The sequence below is a fragment of the Equus quagga genome, chromosome 9 (assembly GCF_021613505.1).
Source record: "Equus quagga isolate Etosha38 chromosome 9, UCLA_HA_Equagga_1.0, whole genome shotgun sequence".
Lineage (NCBI taxonomy): Eukaryota > Metazoa > Chordata > Mammalia > Perissodactyla > Equidae > Equus > Equus quagga.
In genome coordinates this window covers 44650678-44666394 of record NC_060275.1, presented here as the reverse complement: position 1 = coordinate 44666394, position 15717 = coordinate 44650678, and the positions used below count along the sequence as shown (strand labels likewise).

General features: G+C 34.5%; 1 protein-coding gene across 1 annotated transcript in view; it reads right to left on the bottom strand.

Moving 5' to 3' along the window:
- The window catches only part of CDH2 (cadherin 2), a 215007-nt gene that overhangs the window by 56263 nt on the left and 143027 nt on the right, over positions 1-15717 (bottom strand). The window contains exons 3-4 of the mRNA XM_046670849.1: positions 1911-2137; positions 45-191 (exon numbers count right to left, since the gene is read on the bottom strand). Coding sequence (XP_046526805.1) covers positions 45-191; positions 1911-2137 — 374 coding nt within the window. The remainder of the gene's footprint in view (positions 1-44; positions 192-1910; positions 2138-15717) is intronic.

Sequence of the window (15717 nt, the reverse complement as noted above, 5' to 3'; positions counted from 1 at the left end):
ACTTAACACATGCCACAGAGACAATTCAGATTGTGCCACCCTACCCTGACGAGCTCTTGAGGAAAAGGGCCTCTGGAGTTTTCTGGCAAGTTGATTGGAGGGATAACCCAGTCTCTCTTCTGCCTTTGTAGATGGCCATTGTGCTTAGTCGATTGCCTTGGGAATACTATCTCTTCAATTTCTTGTGATTCCTTGGCATGAAAATATAAAAAGACATTCCTGAGTTCTAGGAAAAACAATTTCCTGAAAGCATATCAATATCAATGGACACCTGAAAGTTCATTTATGAACAAGAAAATAAGTCTGGAAGCCCTTTCCTTGTCCCCCCATTAAAATGAGAGAACACACCATAAAATTTTGGGGTTACGCTGCTCATTGAAAAACTGAATTCCAAACAATTTATTATGTGGCACAGCTGTGTAAACTATTTGCAGTTTCCATAAACCATCTTAGATAGTAGTTAATATTGAGCAAAATTTAATAGTACCCTTTTATATATTTCTCATTAGTTTAAACCACAGTTCAGGTAACGTGCTACTGTACATTAAATTTAGATCTTGATGTGCTAAAATATAATTTGAATTCCAAGAGAAGTTTAATACATACTGCTAAGGAATGTCTCAAATATTTATGACCCTATTAAATCCCACAGAATTAATGCTGTAATTATTCTAAACCTATGTCAGCCATGATGGATGCTGCAGATGACCCACTTTGCACATTGGGTATTAATCTCTGCTGGATGTCAACATTTTCTTCTGTTTCTCCCTATATCTGTAGACATTTCAGCCATTAGCCCTTGCTGCTTCAGTGCAAACACCCAAGCTAGTTTGCTGGAACACAGCGAACCAGCAACCACAACAAAAACATCTTTTCCCTCGATTAGTTACCAGTTCCTCACTTTATAGTACCCAAATGACATGATTCCCCTTAACGCTTAACAGATCGACAAATTACATTTCACATAATGAACATCCAGCATTGGGATAAGAGAAAAATGATATCTTTTCATTGGATACATTTACTCATATTTGATTATGGGTGTGTATATCACATTTACAGTGAAATACCAGAAATGAATGTGTGTATTCCTATCTTTCACAGTACAATAAATATACAAAATGTAATAGTCATAGTTCATAAAAGCATGAACTTCAGAACATGTGGGTATGGAGCCCTCACGTTTGTTTAGATTAACTCAAAGAACTAGAATATTCAGAAACTAATAATGTTATCCTTACTGTAATGTTATTATTACATTATCTTTACTGGAGAAGTTATTGTATCTTATTAAAAATTCCCAATATAGTGACTTACACAAAATAAGCACTCAGTAAATGGTTGTTGAATTTAATCAAACTGTACTCGGTTGGAAACATACTTTATTTTATCTTGGCTCATAGTAGCTTCCACCAGAGGGAGTACATCATTCCTAAAAGTCTTGTCCATGGTATAAATAATTCATACTCCCCAATTTGATTATTAAGGGACAAGACAAAAGCCCAATACTCTGAGCCAGAAATGCTTTCCTCTTACTACTGTAAATCTGTGCTTCCCAGCTAATAAATTTGACTGGTGACATCTTGCATAGACTTGTTTATTTTGTGGTTATATTTAACAGCTTGTGAAGCTTCTAAGAAATCTAAAACAAACAACAACTTCTAATTTAAATTAAGTTATAAATCTCAAAGTATAAACAAACCTTTCAAATACAATTTCAGATTGCTTTAAATATATTTAGTCTAAATATCTTATAAGATTAAAGGCACAACAAAATACTACTGAAGTGACTGAAGTTGATAATTGAAATATTGGCCATGCATCAATGTGACATAAAGTAAAATACGTATTTAGTCACACTGTAAAAATGATTTTTAAATGTAACTCCAAAGCCATATTTGGATACTTACCTTCAATGAATCCTCTGGCAAGGTTGGCTTGAGGCTCAATTTTACTGCTACTTGCCACTTTTCCTGAGTCTCTTTGTCTTGGGCATATATCAGGAACTTCGCATGCTCAGAGGAGAGGGGAAAGCTTCTCACAGCATATACCATGCCATCTTCATCCACCTTAAAATCTGCCGGCTCACTGCTTTCATACTGTACTTTCCTTTTGCCATTGCAGTTGCTAAACTTTACTGTAAAAGATAATAAATATATAAGTCCAACTATCCTACAAAGGAAAAAATCACTCAACATCTAAATCTATATGCTGCTACGTTAAAGGATAAAATACAATAACATGAAATGCAAAAGTCTTATTTTTGCGTTATTAAAGGAATTCTCATACTGGAGAATACCAGACTGTGGTTCTGAGTTGTCCCCTAGCGTCCCCTTGTTCCAAAGCCTTCCCTTTTCCTTCACATTCCCCTGGATCCTGGGCCTTCGGGTATACCTGCTCTTCCTCCCATGCCTCTCACTGATATTGCCTACCACTCCCTAACAAACTCCTACTCATCCTTCAGGACCCAGCTCCAAAGTCACTGAAGGTAGAACAGATCCCTTGTTCTCAGTCTTTGTGTAGCAATCTGAGCTCTGCTACCACAGCTTTATAGCCATGCCTGACACTCACTGTGAGAGGTACCTCTGGGCGAATTTTCTTAGCTATCTTATATACCCTGCACAGTTCCTGGCACATACTTTTAACATCTAATCTTTTGAATAAATGCTTAAAGGAAGAAAGCAATTAACATTCATCAATGTTGAATGCCCACTATGCTCTAGAATTATAAGACTTTATGGTAACTAAAAGGTGAATAATTTGCAATTTCTAGTCCTTATGGTGCTTATAGCTCTATGAAGCAGTAACAATTTTATAAATTTCAAACAAATGAAAATAAAGGTGTATTTCAAAATAAATTTTAACTAAAAAATCCATATCTTTAGAACTAAAAAGATTTCAGTATCTTAATTATCTCTATCTTACATGTAATGACTTAAAATTGGAAAAAAATAAAAGCAACGTCAATCAGCTTAAGTCTCATAGGACAGCAAAACAAAAGTTCAACTACGTCCTTAGACATGGAGCACTAGACAGGTTCTAAATACAATTATAAAATAATAAAAATACTCCCTAAGGAAGATTATTTCCTTTGAAATCCGAAACCATTCTTTTTGCCAAAAAATTCTATGGGAATAGCATAAAGGGATCAAAGAAAAAGCAATTTTCTTTTCTGTAAACATGTGATGTTATGTCTTGACCACAATTACACAGAATACATTGTGGAATGCAATTAATAGGTAGACATTACAAAATAGAATCATATATACCTTTTGCATTTTTCAAGGATCTGAGTAAACTTTTTCGAACTCCCAACCCACACACAAATAGGTGACAGCTATTTTGTTTCATTAATATAAATTCACTGAGATGTGCAGCAGACCACAGACAAAATAACATGCATGCTTATTTCCCTCAGTAACTGTAAAAATCCGTGCTAATGGTAATAAAATACTGAATATATTGTTTCCCACATATTCCCACATATATCATCCTTCATCTTTCAAACATTTCACAATGAAAATAAAAGCTGTATCTCACACTGAATTATGTTAAACCAAAATATTTGTCTTTGGAGTAGAAGCATCGCAAAAGATACTTAATTACCCCATCTTACTTGCCGTGTGATTTGAAAGTGAAAAATGGGAACCTTTTCTACAGAACAATGCCATCTACTGCTTGTCTTTTATTCAAGACAACAAAATGAAAAGTAAAATTGTTTTTGAGAATCCTGCTGAGAAATCAAAATGAAAGACTTTTACTCTCTCTCTGTATGAAAAGTACCTTTTATATCATAAAAGGTATTCACGATACTTAAAAACATATAATCTGGATCAGAAAATTATACACTCTTCCACACATTCTGGTTCACTCTTACTACTGCAGCGTTAATCCTTATCAAGTCACACCTGGACTGTGGCATCTGCCTGCTCGATGGCCCTGTGCTCCAGGTCATTGTGCACTCACTCCTAGACTAAGCCTCTGCTGTTCGGTCAGGTCTCCTCCCTGCTTAGTATCTGCACCACCATAAGTAAACTCTCTCACCTGCTCTACAGTGCTCTCTCAGCCTGCTCACTGAGTCTCTTCAGTTTTGCTTACATCTTCTTCTAAAACATATTCTGCCCAGACAGATTCCTCAGTCATTATAAATTATAATGACTTGCAGCCCACTCCACGCTCATCACCGTTTTTGGAATGCCTCCCCACCCCAATCTCCATGCCACAGCCCCAAAGCCAGGCCATCATTTGGGGTAAGAGTCCACTGCGATATCCTTTGGAAGATGGCAGCCTATGCCCTCATTTGGGAAGGCTCTGAATTTTTTATTTTCACTGTATCTGTTTTGCATTTCCTGTCCACAGAAATATATATATTAGTACTTTATTTTTACTATAATAATAATAAATGTCTACTATTAATGGTTTCATGTGACTAGATTTTCTCTTCGTAAGCAGACAGTAAACTCATTTTGGCTTCCTGACACTGAGTCTTGATTCTTTGGTTTCCTATAACAACCAGCAGTTCATTAATTATCCATACGTCAATTGTATATAGCTTAATGTCTCACAACTTTTCAAAAAACTGGAAAACAGACTGGAAACTTAGAAGTATGCCCAGCCTGCAGTAGCAACATTCGGCAACAATAAAAAAAAAAAAAGAGGGTCTTCAAATATTTTGGCTTTGTAGTAGGTTGTTGGTAGTGAAAGAAAATGAATTAACGTTTGTTGAGTGTCAGGCATTGGACACCACATTTAGGATTATGTTATCGACTTTAACCTCAACAATAACCTCCCGAGGTAGGAGTCACTACTTCAGTTATACAGAGAGAAAACTCTATGCCTGTGGCTGTTTGACTCCTGGTGGTTCTCTTCCCCACAAAGCCCAAAGGAATCTAACAAACCTCATGCCTCAAGCTATTGAAACCTAAACTTTTAATAAACAATAAAAGTAAAGAGATAACAAAGAGGCTTGACAAATGCTTGTGAAGAGAATAATGCAACATTTAGATCTCTGAGAGTACCAAAACAAATAGCTTATTAAAATGGAGTTCTTAAATTGGAGTAGAGCCCAATGTCCTACAGAGGGGATACAGTGGGAGCCCCCTACGGTAAGGTGAGAGTGTGGCAGGTGGAAGAGGAAAACTCACGCCCACTGTTGCTCTGACTATTCTGTTAATCTGCTACTCAGCTACCTATTTGGATTCAGGTGTCAGAATGATGCAGGGAGGGAAAAAAGAGGACTTTGAAAAAATGCATTGACAAAGAGGAAAAAAAATGTGCCTTTTCCTACAAAGAGTCACTGCACATCCTATGACTGAGAAGTGGCTGACCGCGGAAATCGGACACTGGAGAAAACACTTTGGAAGAAATTGCATAAAAGTCAGTTATTTGAAATCAATTAGTTTTGCTATCACCTCTGCCTCTAACCTATAACCAATATGAATTGATTTAATATAACTGTTATTAAATTCTTCTGGGTTTTTTAAACAAATCCTAATTCTTATTTGCTCTCTATTAAAACAAACATTTTTGGCATTATTCAGGTTTAAAGAAATGTTTTGTATTACGTGATTCCCTCTGTACATTCAACCAGTGGAATTAACACCTTAACTGAAAATAAGTCAACTGCCAACTGAAAAAGTTCTTCGTGGTGAAACCTTGGTTCTGACTTCGTCCTGGGGTTGTGAGTTAATGCATGCACAGGGCCTGGCTTGCAGTGGTATGCTCAATCAACGGTAATCACGTTTTGATGTTTTCAAGTCACACAAATTAAAAAGCTTACTAATTTCAATGTTACGGAGTGAACTGGGTTCCTCGAAATTCCGATGTTGAAGTCCTAACTCCTAGTACCTTAGAATATAAGGGTATTTGGAGATATGGTCTTTAATGAGGTAATTAAGGTTAAATGAGCTTATACGGATGGGTTCTCATCGAATATGACTGGTGTCCTTATATGAAGAGGAAATTTGGGCATAGATGTGCATACACACAGAGGACACAGCAGGAAGGCGGCCATCTGCAAGCCAAGGAGAAAGGTCTCAAGAGAAACCAAATCTGCTGACACCTTGATCTTGGACTTTCAGCCTCCAGAACTGTGAGAAAATAGATTCCTGCTGTTTAAGCCGCCCAGTCTGTAGTATTCTGTTATGGCAGCCCCAGCAAACTAATACAATGGGTAACACATGAATTCCACTTATTAACCATGGGTCAACATTTGTTGCCTGCTGTTTTGTGAACTTATGACTTAGATGTAGCTAGAAATATTTTCTCAAATTTGACAAGATTCACTTTGGCCCTAAGACCAAGCACTGAAGCTTACTCAAGAGGATTTTTTTACAAAAACATAGAAGTTGGGGAAAAAAGTGGAACACTGCTATGTTACAGAACATTAGTTATAGAATATATAACTATAATATATATATATTATATTCATAATTTATAAATTATATTTATTTATAATTGATAGCTTTTCAAAAGGTTTCCACAAGGACTATGACAAAATACATATACCAAAAGAACCAGTTAAACATAAAAAGGAGAGTAAACAGAAGCCATTTGGAAGGGATAAGGAGATATCCAAGGACCATGGTTTATATTATAATTATTAAAATTAGATTTAAAATTTAACTTTGAAGACGAGCAAAATAGGCAAACATCATAGACATCTGACTCTTGTGAGCAGGAGTATCTAGTTCACCGAAACTAAGCTGTTCCTGTTATGAAAACATTTTCCTAGTGGATGGTAGGTGAAGAACTCTGACCAACACAATGAACAGGATTTTCAACTTATATTTTCCAAAAAAACAAGCAGTTTTAACATTTTTAATATATGGGTTTTCAAGAAAAGGTGATGATAAATTTATCTTAAACTGAAATACATCCTCAGCAGTGAAGCTATTCTGTATGATACTATAATGGTGGATACATGACATTATGCATTTGTCAAAACTCATAGAACTGCACAACACAAAGTGTGAATCTTAATGTAAACCATGGACTTTAGTTACCAACAATATGTCATTATTCATTGTAACAAATGTGTCACACTAATGCAAGATGTTAATAATACGGAAAACTTTGGGGGTTGGAAGGATATGGAAATCTCTGTACTTTGTGCTCAGTTTTTCTGTAAACCTAGAACTGGTCTAAAAATAAAGTCTATTGGGACTGGTCCATTGGCATAGCAGTTAAGTTCATGTGTTCCACTTCAGTGGCACAGGGTTCACCTGTTTGGATCTCAGGCGCAGACCTACACACCACTTATCAAGCCATCCTGTGGCAGGTGTCCCACGTATAAAAAAGAGGAAGGCGGCACAGATGTTACCACAGGGCCAATATTCCTCAGCAAAAAGAGGAGGATTGGTAACAGATGTCAGCTCAGGGCTAATCTTCCTCAAAAAAAATAAAAAGTAAAGTCTTATTAATAACAAAAACCCCTCCTTACAGGTGATGGTTTAATCTGCTATGTGATTAGATGTTTGAAAGGAATGGATAGCTGTCAACATTCTCAGTTTCTTGCAAATATGAGTTCCAGCGAATTGCCTCAAGTTGCTATTCGTCGGAGCTGGATAATATAAGCGAATCAACAACTTTACATAAATACCCTCAGTTTGGAGATATTGATTAATGTTTCACACAAGTCATAATATTTTATCAGATAGATGTAATAAAGTTGAAATTCTAATATTTTTAAATAATCAAGAAACTTAACTGGAAATATTTTTCTGACAGAACAGTCTTCCTTACGTTAAAACATTAGTTTTGCTTAAGTGCTCAGATAACTCAAAGTAGAAACTCTAGAATTTTATAACATAGAGGAAAGGAATTAGTTTCCTTATACAACTGAAAAAACAGGCTTGATCCACTGGACTATTCAAATTTAAAACAACTCTATACAAAATGTTTGTGGCTGAAAACATCATATTAACAAGAAATTCATTATCAGACCTATCGCATAGTTTGCATCCATAATATGTAGTTACTGTCTTCTAACCTACATAAAACTTTAACATGATTAATACAAAATTAAACATCAGAGAAATAATTATCTTAAAGTACTTTTTGACTCTTAAAGCGATACCTCAAATTAATGTTAACCATAAAACCATAATATCCTTATAAAATATTAACAGGAAACCACCGATCTTGTATATTAAATGTATTAGCAGCTAATAGCACTACATAAGCCATAGGAATGAAAATGTACAAATACACACATACGGTTTATAATTTTTGCTCAAATGAAACATCACACCATATTTAGAAACAATTATAAGAGAGCACTGTAAAATATTTTTGTGCCTAAAATTGCTTTTGACTTTTTATTGTTTTTTCCACATTGCTATTTTTAAAGGCATATTGGAAAAGCAGAAGTGGTTTCACAGTGTTAACAGAAGTTCTCCTTCCATAGACACAGAGCAATATTTGTTAATGAAGAAATGGGAGGGGGGAGAGGAGCTGTCTCAACAGTAAGTGTTTCACAGGTTTTTAATTTACAGATTCCAATGTAGCATGGTTACCAAGTCCAAGTTTGCTCATAAATCTGAAAAATCTTAGATATTCTTTCAACACTCCAGGTCCTTTCTTTCTTTCTTTTTTTTTTTTGAGGAAGATTAGCCCTGAGCTAACTACTGCCAGTCCTCCTCTTTTTTGCTGAGGAAGCTTGGCCCTGAGTTAACATCGTGCCCATCTTCCTCTACTTTATACGTGGGATGCCTACCACAGCATGGTGTGCCAAGCGGTACAGTGTCCCCACCTGGGATCCGAACCAGCAAACCCCAGGCCACCGAGAAGCCGAACGTGCACACTTAACCGCTGCGTCACCAGGCCAGCCCTTCCAGGGTCTTTCTGAGTTTTAACTTGAGAAACAATTTTTCCTAGAACAACTGAGCAGCCTTCCAGGGCCTACCATCCTGTTCACACATGATCAATGGAATACACTAGAGAGAGTTTGGGAATGCCCAAATGGGCCATGGCAATAAAGTCATTATGTTTTCTTCATAGCATATAATTTTGATTAGAAAAATGAAATATAAAGTTTTAGGAAACATACTGACTATTCAATATACACAAAACTTCCAAATAAAATATTTAAAAAATCTTTAACGACAAATTTGAGCATCTTTTCCTGGAACTTACTTTTTATAACAAATTTTATGATTGAGATATCAAATTCTTGATAATTCTCCTCAATGAGAACTTTATTCACAAAGTTAGTGGTAGGAAATGGTAGCAAAGAATCCATCACCTTTTCTCTGATTGAAAGAAAGCTCTTTGTTGTCATGAACCACCGGGGATACACTGATTAAATTTCATGGTCCTTCCTTTTCTTACATTAGCAAATACAATGGTGAAATTCCTTGTGGAAATGCAAAACTTTTCAAATTTTTTCATATTAAGTATTTTAAAATAATAATAAAACATTACTTCAAACCTGCACAGGTTTGCTCTAATAGTCTTAATAATTTTTCTTCAGGATTTAAAATATAACATCAACTAAATATCACAAATGAATCATTTTTATCCCTCATCCAAAGTTGAATTTTTGCCTCAAATCCATAAATTCTGTCAATATACGTAGTATTATTTTACATGGCCTTTGCAGTTTCCCATTAAGATCATTCAGGTGCTCCAAAATGTCAGTTAAGTAAGCTATTTTTTCAAGCGAATAACTCTCCTCCAACAAATCTACGGTGAAGAGCATTCAAACACACTCACAATCCATTTTTCTATTAGCTACTAATAAACTCTTGGAAAAAAAAAGTCCTTTGGACAGCTTGTGCACTTTGGTAGATATCAGCAAATATGCTATTCTAATCCCTTCCCCTTGCATAACGCTCTAGCCATTTATTTTCATAATATGAATTTATGTGGATTTAAGATTTATAAGCAAACTTTTACATACAAGAGCTTTGATGTGAGTAAAACTAACAGAGTCCCAGGGCTCTCAGATTTAACTCTCGATGTTTATATCTTCATACCACTTATAACCTTTATACCTTCATGCCGTCAAGGCCAGAGCATCAGCCTCCTGTACTGTTTGCTTAACATCTTGTTTTAAGGTATTCATTTGTTTCCTTGATATAACTTACAAGTTTCTTTTGTGGTATTTTTTTTTTTCAGAATAAATAATGCTCTTCAAGGATTCTAACCACTATTACTAACATTTATTAATGCCGTAAAGTCATCCACACACAATGATGACTTTTCTGATTTAATAGTCTTTTTGATTAGTGCTGTCACTATGATGGGTGACATGCCATCGCTACCTCTCCTGAGCGTATTATTCAAAACGGGCTCCTTTTCTATTTCTTCTACTACTACTTCTTTGGTGCCCAGTACACCATTGATGGGATGGTAAAACAGATAAGGAGGTAAAATAAGGAATTTTGCATTTGTGTGAGGCATTTTGGCTTAAAGCAGTAAATGTGAAATCTTATAAATGGCTTTTAGAACTTGATCATATAGTGCTGTACTCAATCTCATAAGGGAATTTTTCTACTTTCTGCCTATTAGAGTCCAAAACTTCTTCTGCCTAAACTGGCTGTTTTGGGGTATGGTGGTCACAAAATTTGTCTTGCATGTAGTTCATTTCATCATTTTCACAGTAAAGAAAACATTTAGATCACATGTGAGATTAATGACAAGGACACACCAATTCCAATTTGAGGGAGTCATTATTAGATTATCTAATTAGTAACATAATATATATTATATATAAATAATGCACTATGTAAGTAATATTATGTAGTAATATAATATAAAAATAATATATGCTATACAATATGTATAAATATATATAAAATATACATTTAAGGTCTTCTGCATTTTTACAATACTTTAAAATAAAGCATGTGAAAAACTTGAAAAATTAAAGGTAGTGTAATCCAAATTAGAATATTGAATATTCATTTTCCAAATTAGAATATTGAATATTCATTTTCACTTAATTTAATAATTAAAAGTCTAAAATATGTACAAAATACAGTCATTATTTATATTTCTTGATAATCAAAAAATACTATGAAAAAACCAATCCCTGGAACCTACAGTCCTCTTTAGTAATTTATTAAATTTTATGTTCAGAAAAACCAACTAATTTAATTCTAAGAAATTTGTTTCTAAAATCCTATATAAATTTAACATAATATAGACACTTTAATTCTAAAAAAACATGCAAAAGTTATTAATTTCCACCAAGAGTAAGACTTTGACTAATTGTTAATATTAAAATCCAACAAGAAAGAAGTAAAAGAAGCAAAAGAAGAAAGAGAGGGAAAAAAGAAAACGAGGGAGGGAAGAAGAAATAATTTGAGAAAATTAACAATATCAATGATTCTCTGGTACCTGACAAAAGCATAAAAAGATAAAATTTATACATATCTTCTATTTTAGAATAGTGAAAACTATGAGAAAAAAATACAAGCACATTAAATTGAAAGAATAATAAAATTAATACTTGCATAAAATCTTCCTTTACGATAAACACATTGATACAGAAGTAATGATCAGATAACTGGGGGGATTCAGTGGGAAAGGGGACATTTTGGTACTTGCTCCATGGGTGGGTTCTTGGTCAACAGGAAGAGCTGGGGAGATGCCATGTGAAGTCTTGAGTCTATGCAAGTTGTACTCAGCAAAATAGAAAATAATAAAAATAATAAAAACTTTCAGGAAGACTTTAGAGAAAGCCATAAAACAGCATTCAAATATAATTTTAACTCTCGTGAGTTAATTTATTGAACTGTTATATTATTAAAATGCCTTTGCATTTTTAACACTATAAAAAAGTTCACCCATGAGAATCTGTAGCACAGTGGGACCCCGTTCTTGGCATTCTGGCTGGGAAACAGTGATATGTTTTGCCATACTGCTGAAATATTAAGGCTTAGGTAGGCATTACTAATGGTCACCAATATTTTCAGGTCTTTTTGTCCTTCTTAGACATTCAGAAAGATGACAGCTCTCTTCTCCCTTGACCTTTGGCATGACCATGTGGTTTGCTTTGGCCAATAAAATCTGGGGATTGAAGTGACACATATCACTTCCCAACACAAGCATTTAAGCTCTTTTTCTGCAGTGACAATTATGAAAGAACGTGTTAAATGGAGGTAATATAAAATTGAAACCTACTAGGATGAATGAGCCACTCAATAGTGAGCTGTCCCAGAGTCACCTGCTTCCACAATGGACTTCACAGGAAGGAGAAATTGATGTTTCTTTGTATTAGGCACAGAAGACTGGTGGCAACTGTTACTACAGCCCCTCCCAGACTATCACGTCTGATAAGACCTCAACACGAGTGACCTGAAACCCTCTCAAGGCAGTAGAACTGGGATGAAGTGTCTATGAAGTGAAATAAAGGGAAACCAAACTCATCAGAGATTAAAGTCATAAAATAAAATATTTCTTATTCCTAAAGCTCTTGGTATTTCCCTACCAAGGGAAAAAGGTTTTATTATAATGTTCTCTAAAATATTATGAAATCTATTAACAAAGCTGTTATTTCATTTCTTTTCCAGGGAAAGTCATGTAATATTTAATTAACATCTGTATACAAGTTGCCAAAAATGAAAGAAAGAACTATAATATTGTTCTTTGGTATGAATGAAAAAAATCAAAACAAGCAGTAGGGATCATATAAAAGAATGACTATGACATCAAAAATATGAAATTTAAATTTTCAATAGTCCAATAATGCTATGCATACAATTTTATATATTAAACTATTGGAAAAGCAATAAGATTATTGCATTCTCTCTTGTATGTATTCTAATAACTCAAAAAATTGTAAGCTGTTCCTCACTTCATTGATATTCTTCCTCCGGGCAGCTCTATGGCATGAAATTCAATGAAAACCCTTTCTTTTGACAGAATTCAGCTAAAAGTATATAAAATTATTAGTGCTCAGGCAGAATTATTCTCTTTTTTGCAGAATGTGCCCATTAACAAATTACATTGAAATACCACTACCTCTAATTAAATTACTCTGACTGAGCACAGGCTGTGTTGAAGCTCCTTTTCCCCACTGTACGGTTATTAGTCTCTGAAATTTGATGCAATTTAGTTAGCTTCATATTTCAGGTTACTTATGTCAACAAAGAAGGAATCCTAATTCCTAATTATTGTGACAGGGTTTTGTGAATTTTTAAAGAAAAGTGAGTTTTCATAATAAATTTTACTAAAAACAGAAATTCTTGCTAACTGGAGTTTCCAAAAACACCACTAGAAAAAGAAAAACAAAACTAAACTATCTTGTGTCGATTTAAACCAATTTTGACAATGTGGCTTCAAAATGTGCCGTAGAAACCAGAAAGAATGAATGGCTCCCCAGAATGCCTCCCGTACTAAGACTCGGGCACACCAAGGAACACAACCACGTTCTATGTTTTATTAAACTTGAAGAAAAGACAGAGGTACATAGAACAAAATGTTCATTAAGCAAATTAGCCCTATAGTATTACAAGAGATCACGTTAACTGAAATTAAAGTCTGTTCAACTAGTAAACTATTAAATCCCAAACCATTTGCTGACAGTAAAGTTACAAAACAGGGTAACATTTTACCCTAAACACATAAAACAATTTAAAAATTATTTATTCTTTTACTTGCTATTAGGAGAAAAAGATCACGGTCATATACGAAGAAATAACAACGTATAAAAAACAGCTCTAGAAATTTGCTGTAATAATATATAATTCACAGTTTAAAAGCTAAATTCCCACTTATTACTGCCAGTCCCCTCAAAAGATACACCAGCTCACTGGTCATTGGAAAGAACTTTGTAAATAGCGAAGTTGGACTTTCTACAGAAAGCAAACTGTAAAAATGTAACGAAAGCAATATGAAACCCCCCAATATTACATGTGTTATTTCAAAAGGCTGCCTGCATTTTCTGAACGCTAGCAACATGATGTGTATTAAGTATCCACTATATGCAGGAATTCATAAAAATTTCATCAATGTTACTATTTCTTTCCTAAAGCTAATGAAGTGATTCAAAGGAATTACATAAAATCCCTAAGTTGCCAAAGAAATTTAAGTAGTAAAAGCAATTAACAAATTCTAATATAAATCAATTAATGTATTACTTAGGAAAAATCACTACATAATCTGGAAAAAAACATGGTCTCTCAGTCCATCTTATTGTTATTGTCTCAGTACATCACTTTCCCACTTTTTAAAGAATTACTATATACTCCAGAAAGCTGTTCTAGTAGCATAAAAGTATTCTTCCAACAACCTAAATAGATAGTATTTCTCAGATCCAATTCAACCCACGCTACCACATATAATCACAAGGAAAACAAGAGCAAGTAATCTGACATGTAATAACAAAACAAGCTCTTATCTTTAATGTATTAACATAACAGCAATAAAGGGACATTTAAAGATTATTGGAGTTAAGTTCTTGCGCTCTGCTGCAGCGGCCCAGGGTTTCGCTAGTTCGGATCCTGGGTGCGAACATGGCACCACTCATCAGGCCACGTTGAGGCAGTGTCCCATGTACCACAACTAGGAGGGACCCACAACTAAAATGTACAACTATGTACTGAGGGGATTTGGGGAGAAAAAGCAGAGAGAAAAAAAATAGATTGGCAACAGTTAGCTCAGGTGCCAATCTTAAAAAAAAAAGATCATTGGATTTTACACTAATGTATAAATACTTAAACTGAGTAACACTCTCTAAATGTCAATTACTTATTTATATTTAGAAATATTTTATGCTTACTAAATTTTTATTACGGGGTCCACAACTGCAATCATTTCAAAATGCTGTCATTGGTTTAAAACAAATGAACACCAAAAATCAAACAAAAAATCTCCTTCAGAAGTGCTTCCTCTCTCTGTTACAGCCCAAAATGAGCATCTACCTCTGTGAACACACCAACTCAGCAGTCTGAATTCCTGGGCAAAAATCTGCTGCTTTAACTGACAATAATAAGCCTTAGCCTTGTTAATAGGTTGACATTTCCTCTTGGAGAAATGGTTACACTTCCACTTCGCCATTCTCATTAATTATATCAACGTGAATGAGATTAATTGTCAGACACCATAACATTATGGCCATCTCATGTACACTGCAAATCGTGTGATTTATCTGGAAACATCTTAGGTGCCTGAGTGTTCTGTCTAGGAGCATTAATCTCACCGACCCTTCCTGAATGTCACCGTAGCACTCTTAGTCCACCTCTTACGTATACTTATGAAGGGGCAAAGTGTCTCTAAATTTCAGAGAGAAAGATTTTGCACATTTAATTTACTCCATGTAAATACACAAGCATGTATTAAAATATTTTCATTACATTAACCAAGATGATGTCAGTCTAAGTATTCTATGCACATACTATTTGCTTCCAATTTACCATTTCCCAATCTGTATGTATTAGCTGCAATAAATCGAGTTAGGCTAAAACAATATCCTTATCCTGTCCTGTTAAGTAGATGCAATAAGCAGACTAGTCTGAATCATACCTTTTTGCCTAAAAGCCTCAGAAATACCACTGCTTTAATATAATACACTAAAAATCTATTTAAAAAAAATTAACTTAAGACATTTGACTTCCAGAGGCATAAAAATGAAGTAAAACAACATATTTAAATAATGGAAAGACCGACAAAAGAAATACACATCTAACAGAAATGATGAAAGACCTATTAAATGTGAATTTTTCATCTACAAAAACCCTACTTTTTAAAAAGCAAGAATATAAAAACCAA